Source organism: Physeter macrocephalus, chromosome 1 (genome assembly GCF_002837175.3).
Source record: "Physeter macrocephalus isolate SW-GA chromosome 1, ASM283717v5, whole genome shotgun sequence".
Classification (NCBI taxonomy): domain Eukaryota; kingdom Metazoa; phylum Chordata; class Mammalia; order Artiodactyla; family Physeteridae; genus Physeter; species Physeter macrocephalus.
The window spans coordinates 111473963-111484323 of NC_041214.2; the positions used below are offsets into that span (position 1 = coordinate 111473963).

Consider the following 10361-nt stretch of genomic DNA (forward strand, 5'->3'; position numbering starts at 1 on the left):
AAATGTCATGAAGAGACTAGGGGTAGGATGGGAATAAAACACAGACCTACTAGAGCTGGACTTGAGGATATGGGGAGGGGGAAGGGTAAGCTGTGACGAAGTGAGAGAGTGGCATGGACATATATACACTACCAAACGTAGGGTGGATAGCTAGTGGGAAGCAGCTGCATAGCACAGGGAGATCAGCTCGGTGCTTTGTGACCACCTAGAGGGGTAGGATAGGGAGGGTGGGAGAGAGGGAGACACAAGAGGGAAGAGATATGGGAACATATGTATATGTATAACTGATTCACTTTGTTGTAAAGCAGAAACTAACACACCATTGTAAAGCAATTATACTCCAATAAAGATGTTAAAAAAATTAAAAAAATAAATCTTACTTAAAATTCTCGTAATCAAAAAAAAAAAAGATGTGACACATATATACAAAGGAATATTACTCAGCCATATAAAGAAACAAAACTGAGTTATTTGTAGTGAGGTGGATGGACCTAGAGTCTGTCATACAGAGTGAATTAAGTCAGAAAGAGAAAAACAAATACCATATCCTAACACACATATATGGATTCTAAAAATAAAAATAAAAATATGGTTCCGAAGAACCTAGGGGCAGGACAGGAATAAAGACACAGACGCAGAAAGTGGACTTGCGGACATGGGGAGGGGGAAGAGTAAGCTGAGACAAAGTGAGAGAGTGGTATGGACTTATATATACTACCAAATGTAAAATAGATAGCTATTGGGAAACAGGGACATCAGCTTGGTGCTTTGTGACCACCTAGAGTGGTGGGATAGGGAGAGTGAGAGGGAGACGCAAGAGGGAGGAGATAAGGGGATATATGTATATGTATAGCTGATTCACTTTGTTGTAAAGCAGAAACTAACACATCGTTGTAAAGCAATTATACTCCAATAACGATGTTAAAAAAAAAAGAAATAAAATTATTTTGGTTTTACTCCCTTCAAAGAAGATGCCCTATTTGACAGTGCATACTTAATCTTTTTTCTTAGGTATTTGCTAATGCTTTGCAGGTTCAGGGTCTAAATTGAAAAGTAAACAGAATTTTAAATGCTCTTTTGGCCAATGTGATTATCAAAGAAAAATGGGGGTTAGCGTAAACACTTGTTTGGCTTATTCAAAAGCAATTTCTCAACATGCTACCAAGTGTGGCTTTACCATGTCACCACACCTTGCCCAAAGCTCCTCACTGTATCATCACATCAAGGCTGCACAGGCCAGAGAGCTCCTGAACAGACACCTGGGGCCCAAAGAAAACATTTACTGGAATGGGAATTAAAAGTGATTTTGAAGTCACAGTATTTACCACAGTTAAGTCTGTAGACTCAGCTATTGAGTCTACTGTCAAATAAGGGTCATAAAGAAATGGGTATGTCACACAGGAAACAATTACCATTTCCATTCAAATGTTAATTATATTTACTATCAGAGTTAAGTCAAGCAAAGCAAATCAATTACTGAACCTGACATTAATTCTTTAAACATGCAGCGCTAGATGACAGAACATACTTTTAAAGTGAAATGTGTTTACCTACATTGCCCTCTTATGGTCAACTGGGACAAAAACATTTCCTGACTAATATGATTTCAAGCAGTCTGAAGTTGTTTAAAAAGTCAGTGTTGCTTGGAGCTCAGAATGCATTTTCACCTAAGATATCTGAGATATGAAAGCCCCTTAAAACAATAATATAACTCTTAATGTACTGTACAAGTGGAATGAAAATAATTAAAAAACAAAAATGAGTTATTACTCAATGTTATGGTTGTCTTGAACATTGACGGTGAAGGAAGTTTACAGGCAGGCGATTGTAAGAGCAAATATAAAGATCTTTATGCAAAATCAGGAGGGACAGTTTTGATTATTTGCAAGTAAGGTCCCTGCTTCTCTAAAATGTCCTGGCTTCTCTTTAAAAGCCCACAGCTTACATTTTCCTCCAGAGGGCATCATCCCATGTCATTCATTAGCCATAATAAGGGCTATTTGGACCACAAATCCCTCTCACAAAATGAGAGAGAAAAAGGCAGAGATATATTTTCCTAAATGATCTAGAAAGAGCTGGACGAGAGGGATACTGTGAATTAAGGGTGGGAGGTGTGCGCGCATGTGTGAACACAGGTCCCTTAATTTTCTGGCATGGAGCTAGAAGTAAGAACAGTAAAAGGCTGGTCAAAGGAAGAACGTGGTTCATGAGGGGAAGGAAAGACAAGTCAGAGAAGAAATGGAGGTAAACAATTCCCTGACCGGGGAACATGAGCACAGGAGTGCCCGGGCACCAACTCGGGGAGGTTAGGAGTGAGGATAGCGTGCCAAGCTCTGGGCATGCCCTGTCCAGTGCTGGGAACGTGAGGAGGTCCTAGCTACTCAGCCACCATACTGGCTTGAGTTTCCCCCCACAAAACCTCGGGAAATTGATTTTTTTCTGTTCTCTTTTAGTCCCCTAAAAGCTATGCATTTTACAAAGGAAAGATAAAAATGCTATGTCAGGTAGAAATACCTGTAGATTCAGAGAATGTTGAAAGGGACCTCAGAGAATAGCTAGTCCAAATATCTTTTAGAGGTAAAGAAAGCAAGTCAGGGCTTCCCTGGTGGCGCAGTGGTTAAGAATCCGCCTGCCAATGCAGGGGACATGGGTTCGAGCCCTGGCCCAGGAAGATCCCACATGCCATGGAGCAACTAAGCCCATGCACCACAACTACTGAGCCTGTGAGCCACAACTACTGAGCGCATGTGCCACAACTACTGAAGCCCGCATGCCTAGAGCCCATGCTCTGCAACAAGAGAAGCCACCGCAATGAGAAGCCCACGCACTGCGACGAAGAGTAGCCCCCACTCGCCGAAACTAGAGAAAGTCCACATGCAGCAACAAACACCCAACGCAGCCAAAAAAATAAATAAATAAATTTATAAAAAAAAAAAAAAGAAAGCAAGTCAGAGTGACTTGCCAAAGTTTCTCAGAGAGTTGAGACAGGAGGTAGCAGAGATAGGACCATTTACAGAGACCTACATTTATTATTGAAACGGCTGTGGGCTTCCTTTCCCCAAATGATATCAGTTTGCTGGATGTTATGTGTAGGATGTGAGTCCTTTGATTTCCTAAGTTAACTGGACCTGGACCTTGGTTTCTTTATCTGTAAAAGGGACAGACTACTAGTTATTCTGAAGGGCTGTTGTGAAAATTCGATACTGTAATAGTGTGAAAGTGCAGTTGTCACAATAAGGAGCCATACTGGAATGCTGGAAATATTCTATACACTGTAAACATTCTATATCTTGATCTGGGTGGTAGTTAATTAGTTTTCTATTGCTGTGTAACAAATCACCACAAACTTAACGGCTTAAAAACAAGGGGCATGGGCTCCCCTGGTGGCACAGCGGTTGAGAGTCCGCCTGCCGATGCAGGGGACACGGGTTCGTGCCCCAGTCTGGGAAGATCCCACATGCCGCGGAGCGCCTGGGCCCATGAGCCATGGCCGCTGAGCCTGCGCGTCCAGAGCCTGTGCTACGCAACGGGAGAGGCCACAGCAGTGAGAGGCCCGCGTACGGCAAAAAAAAAAAAAAAAAAAAAAAAACAAGGGGCATTTATTTTCCCACAGTTCTGCACGTCAGGAATCTAGGGCCTGGTATGGCTAGGTTCTCTGCTCAGGATCTCACAGGTGGAAATCAGGATGTTAGCAGGGCTGTGTTCCTTTCTGAAGGCTCTGGAGAAAAATCTGCTTCCAAGTTTGTTCAAGTTGTTAGCCAAATTCAGTTCCTTGTGGTTATAAGATTGAGTTTCTCATTTCCTTGCTGGTCATCAGCCAGGGAATGCCCTTCAGCTCCTAGAAGCTGCCTACATTCCCTGCTCCATGGCCTCCTTCATCTTTAAAACCAGCAATGAAGAATCTCCCTCACATGGAATCCTTCTCACACTTTCAATCTCTTTCTTCTGGAAGAACCTGGTCTCTGTTAAGGACTTATCTGGTTAGGTCAGATCCACCCAGGAAAATCTCTCTTTTTTTAAAGTCAACTTTGTCATATAATTGAAGGGAAGGGTTTATATAAGGGCATGGATCACTGGGAGTCATCTTAGAATTCACCCTACAAAGATATGTACACATGTAAAACTCCATCATACTGTATGCTTATGATCTGCGTGCTCTATTGCACATAAGATAAATTTCAATAAACAGAGAAAATAGTAAAAAGCTATAAAGATGTTGATATTTATTCTATTGCTATTAAATCTAGTCCTATCCTAAACTTTCAGTAAACTCCCCCAAAAATATGAGCTCTAGTTTAGTTGCTGATGAGGTTAGAAGCCATCAAGGTCCCAAACCATTAGGCTATAATGGTCTGAGGACCACAGTGCAGATGCTTATGAAAATTCAGTAGTAATTCTGACACTGGAAAAGCCTGTCAGAAACCAGATGCTTGCCCTTGATAAGATAGTCTAGTCTAATTGAAAGCTGTATTTCTTTGCTTTTGACTGGAATTATGTGTGCATGGGGGTAGCACTGGCAATCTCAAGCAATCCACCAGACTCTAAATATGCACCTGAGAAGAGTTTTACCTTGTACGAAAAACATTTAACTAATATATAAATTATGAAATGTCATAGGGAAAATAAAACCTTCAAAATATATGATTCATAAGTGAAATAATATAAGTGTAAATATTATGAACACTTCCAACGCCTGGGCAAAGAAAATATAGGATGGACCTGAAATATCCTGTGGTACAGTAAAGTAAGGAAGTGCTCAAAAAAATAAGTTAATTAATTAAAAGAATGAGAGCATATCAAAAGGGCACAGAAGCCAAACTGAAAAAGTTCTCAACTACCAAAAGTGGAACAATTTGAACAACTGAATTGGATTATAATCCAAAGAATGAAATAGTCAGGAGTCTATACTGATAAAATTAAATTAATGGTGAAGAAGGGACAACTCTTCCTTACAGAAAAATTTCAATTAATAAATGTCTTAAAAATGAGAGATAGAGCAAGTCACCATTAGAACACCACAGAAATAACTGCTGCAGGGAAGATCGAACGATGAATGCTAAAATTAGTAGATGAAAGTTTAAGCAGAAATAGAATGTTTACAGTCTCTGTATTAGTTTCCTGTAACTGCTGTAACAAATTACCACAAATTTAGTGGCTTAAAACAACACAACTTTATTCTCATACAGTTCTGAGGCCAGGAGTCCAAAATCAGTATCGCTGGGCCAACACCAAGGTGTTAGCAGAGTCACGCTCTCTCTGGAGGATCTAGAGAAGAATTTGTTCCCTTGCCTTTTCTAGAGCTATATTCTTTGGCTCATGGCCCCTTTCTCCATATCTAAAGCCAATGTCATGGAATCTTCAAATCTCTCTCTGCTTCCATCTTCACATGGCCTTCTGTCTTCTGTATGAAATCTCGCTCTGCCTCCCTCCTAAAAGGACACTTGTGATTGCATTTAGTGCCCACTCTAATCCGGATAATCTCCCCCCAGCTCAAAACTCGTAACTTAATCACATTTGTAAAGTTTCTTTTGCCATATAAGGTATCATTCACAAATTCAAGGGATTAGGATCTGGATATATTTAGGGGCCATTATTCAGCCTACCACAGTCTCAAGGTACCTCCCCAGAATACTGAGTAAATACAAAGATAAAAATAATTAGTTTAGGGAATTCCCTGGCAGTCCAGTGGTTAGGACTCCGTGCTATCACTGCCGAGGGCCTGGGTTCGATCCCTCATCAGGGAACTAAGATCCCACAAGCCAAGCGGCGCAGCCAAAAAAAAAAAAAGAAAGAAGGAAAGAAAAGAAAAGAAAGAAAGAAAAATAATTAGTTTACAGTGGAAAACTGGGGTAGACACCACTTTAACCAAGTGATCAAGGTTAACGCTGTTAGCAATACATATCAACATCATGTACCCCCTCAAAAGGATACAACATCATTTCTGTCCTATTCTTTCCAAAAATGCATAACCTCATTCCAATCAAAAGAAAACACTAGACAAACCCAAGTTTAGAGAGATTCTAAAAACCATATGACCAATGCTCTTCAAAAGTGTCAGTCATGGAAGACAATAAGAGCCTGAGGATCTGTCACAGAGGGAAAACTAAGGAAACATGCAACTAAATGCAATGTGAGATCTGCACTGGATTCTGAAACAAAAAAGGACATTAGTGGAAAAACTGATGAAATCCAAATAAACTCTATAGTTTAGTTAATAACATTATATGGATGTTAAATTCTTGGTTTTCGTATGCTAACACATATATATGGAATCTAAGAAAAAAGAAATGTCATGAAGAGATTAGTGGTAGGACAGGAATAAAACACAGACCTACTAGAGCATGGACTTGAGGACATGGGGAGGGGGAAGGGTAAGCTGTGACGAAGTGAGAGACCTACTAGAGCATGGACTTGAGGACATGGGGAGGGGGAAGGGTAAGCTGTGACGAAGTGAGAGACCTACTAGAGCATGGACTTGAGGACATGGGGAGGGGGAAGGGTAAGCTGTGACGAAGTGAGAGATATATGTATAACTGATTCACTTTGTTGTAAAGGAGAAACTAACACACTATTGTAAAACAGTTATACTCCAATAAAGATGTTAAAAAACAAACAAAAAAAAATTCTTGGTTTTGATAAATGTTCTGTGATTTCTTAAGAAGTTAGCATAAGGGGGGACTTCCCTGGTGGTCCAGCGGTTCAGACTCCACGCTCCCAGGGCAGGGGGCCTGGGTTCGATCCCTGGTCAGGAACTAAGATCCCACATACCGCAACTAGAGAGCCCGCATGCCACAATGAAGACCCAGCACAGCCAATCAATCAATCAATTAATCAGAAATTAGCATAAGGGAAACTTGGTGAAGGCTATACAGGAACTTTGTACTATTTCCACAACTCTTCCTTAAGTCTAAAATTATCTGAAAACAAAAGATTTTTAAAAGAGAAAGGCAGGGAGGGAGGGAAAAAGGAAGGAATTAAAGAAGGAAGAATGTGAGCCCTTCGTTTAGTATCTTTGAGTGGCCCCTGCTGGTCACTAAGGTGAATTTAGGTGAAGTTCCCCCAAGCCGGACTTCATTGATTTATAAAGTAATTGTCCTTCTCTTTTCTTTCCAATTATTTACCTGCTCCGAGACAGTTTTATCAAAGCCAGGCTACCCTGCTCCTACTGATTCATGGTTTCTTTCTTCCTCTAAAAATCCATCAAAAGCCCCACTAGTTACTGAATCTTTCTTCTCTCTAAACAGAATGTACATCACAAACCCACAACCACTTCCTGGCTGAATCCCAAGACCTGTCAGGTGCAAGTAAACCATCCAAAGCTCCTCCCACTGGACAGCCAGGGACATCACAAGGTGGGTGAGCCAGACAACCAGAGCTGTGGAAGAGGGGGATAGATTTGGTAGTGGAACGGGGCCTCCGGAGGTGTCAGATGTGAGCATATGAGGGGTTCAGCACTACTGGGTGATCCCATGTTTACTGATATCTCGGCTGTGGGGTTGAGGGCCAGGCAGATAAAAGGTAAGCAATTTCTATTAACGATGTTTCGCATATGTAACCTCTAAAATTAGTAACTCACTGGGTTAAAGTAAATCAAATACAGCTCTTCACTAGGAAAAGATTAGGATTTCTTGTGGCACATGACAGTGAACACCAGAGATACAGACTGACAGTGTCCTGCCTGCATCTGGGCCTCAAATTTTATTTAGCCCACACAATAGTTTTAAAGTTTTTAAAGTTTTTAACCAATGTTTTGAAATCTGGAGATATTAACATTCAAAAATTGATTTCTGGTTTTTCATGGAAAAAAAAATCTATAGATCTGGATGTGCTGGGTCTACATTTTTGCATAGCAACAATGTGTAGGGGGCTTCCCTGGTGGCGCAGTGGTTAAGAATCCGCCTGCCAGTGCAGGGGACACGGGTTCGTGCCCCGGTCTGGGAAGATCCCACATGCCGCGGTGCGGCTGGGCCCGTGAGCCACAACTACTGAGCCTGCGCGTCTGGAGCCTGTGCTCCGCAACGGGAGAGGCCACAACAGTGAGAGGTCCGCGCACCGCGATGAAGAGGGGCCCCCACTCGCTGCAACTGGAGAAAGCCCACGCACAGAAATGAAGACCCAACACAGCCAAAAATAAATAAATTTATTAAAAAAAAACAAACAAACAATGTGTAGGAACTGAGGGGATGCCCCCTTTAGATGGTCTTTGCTCTGCAGTTCCTTACCCACCACTTACACAAGGCATGCATATGGTCAATCCCCACACTGGTGGGTTCATATGTGTTATATACCTCATCCCTGTGGCGTTGGTGTTTGTACTATCTGCTCTGTAGGATACTACATACATGCTTTCAACAACTAAAAGGACCTCGTCTGCCATCTGCACTTGATCTTAGCCAAAAGGCCAAGGAGTGATCACCTTCCATCTGCATAACCTCCTTAATAATGTTCATCCTTTCTTTCTACAAGTCACTGTAGCTCATTATACCTATTCTGCAAAAACAAAACACATACATTTACTCTTCTAAATTTCATTCTTTTACTCTTAATAATACCCTACACCAATGGATCAGAATCACCTGGAACATTTGTTAAAACACAGTTAAAACTGTGCCCAGCAGTAACCAGGGCACATTAAAAAGGAAAAAAAAAAGGGCTTTGTAACATCAGTGTAACTACAGAGCCTCAACACACTTAGCAGGAAAAACAACAAATCATCAAGCTCATTCCTTTTTACCTTTTATACTCCTGGGAATCACAGTCACCCAATCAGGTCCACTGGAGTTGATTGGCATTTTGATATTGACACCACTTGAAAGAGGAATAAAAAGAGTACAAGCTTAGATTCAGGAACATTTATTTTCTAATATGTATCTTTATTTGCAAATTTTTAAATGGACAGGATTTCACAAAGCTTTACTAAGATGAAATATTCTTATAAATGTTAATCAATAAAATTGATAATTAATAAACTAGGTATATTATAATAAGCAGGTTATATGGATACATAAACTGAATAAGAATTAAACAAGTTTTCAATTTTTCACTGCTTCGCCCTTAGAGTGCAAACTCCAAAATGACAAATTCTGTTTGAATTTCTTACTTCCCTTGGACTCAACAGAATGGCTCACACTGATGAGAATGTCTATTTTGTCACTACTTAGTTTCCAGGCTGCAAGACTACGGAGCATTAAGTCATACGTCAGATTCCTTAGGCCTTGCCCAGAGCTGAGTCCTACCTGGGGACATTTGTCCCCAGATACGTGCTCATGCATGTACTCTGTTCATCATTACTATGGCTCTGTAGTGTCTGTTCCCCTTAATAAAACATATACTCCTCAAAGACATGGATTATGTCCCATTCATCTTTCATCTTCAGTACTTAGCACAGGCCCTGGACTAGAGTCCACGCTCAGAAAATATCTGATACAGCATTGGGAATTCCCTGGAGGTCCAGTGGTTAGGACTCTAGGCTTTCACTGCCGAGGGCCCAGGTTCGATCCCTGGTTGGGGAAGTAAGATCCCACAAGCCAAGTGGCACAGCCAAAAAAAAAAACAAAAAAAACAGCATCTCCTCCTTCATGGCACTGACATTCTAATGAATGAGGGAGACAGACAACAAGGAAGGAAGGAATTATAGGGGGCTATGTTAGAGAATAACAGCATTTCATGGATTATAAAAGTGACAATTAATATACATGATTTTAAGAGAGCACATATAAACTACTTTCATGAGTTTAAAGCTTTACGGTAAGGAAAAGAGAAACCTTCGCCACTGTAATTTTCTTGTAAAAATACTTACTCTCAATCTAATCATGCAGAAACAATAAAGCAGCAAATCCAAATTAAGCAATATTCTACAAAAACAGCAACATCAAAATTGTCAATGTCGTGAAAACCAAAACAAGTTAGAGAACTCTTCTGGACTAAAAGATTAAAGAGACAACTAAACAGATTGTGTGTGATCAGAGATTCAGTTCAAATAAAAGAGATAGCAATAAAGGATATTATTGGGACAACTGGATAAACTTGAATATAGACTGCATATTAAATAACAATGTTGTGTCAATGATAAAAGGCCCAAGTGTGATCACTGTGTCATGGTTATATGTTGGAGAAAGTCCTAGGAGATGCATACGCCTGGGGTGCAATGCCATGATGTCTGCACCCTACTCTCAAATGGTCTGAGGGAAAAGAATTATACACAAATACACACATATAAACACATAGAAAGAGAGAAAGCAGGGCTTCCCTGGTGGCGCAGTGGTTGAGAGTCTGCCTGCCGATGCAGGGGACGCGGGTTTGTGCCCCGGTCCGGGAAGATCCCACATGCCGCGGAGCGGCTGGGCCCGTGAGCCATGGCC

At 41.0% G+C, this 10361-nt stretch overlaps 1 protein-coding gene across 3 annotated transcripts in view; it reads right to left on the reverse strand.

The window, feature by feature from the left end:
• Nucleotides 1-10361, reverse strand: part of NXPE3 (neurexophilin and PC-esterase domain family member 3) — a 54415-nt gene that overhangs the window by 11746 nt on the left and 32308 nt on the right. For all 3 annotated transcript variants that reach the window (XM_007105416.3, XM_055085761.1, XM_007105417.3), the window contains one exon: nt 8735-8808. In XM_007105416.3, coding sequence (XP_007105478.1) covers nt 8735-8808 — 74 coding nt within the window. The remainder of the gene's footprint in view (nt 1-8734; nt 8809-10361) is intronic.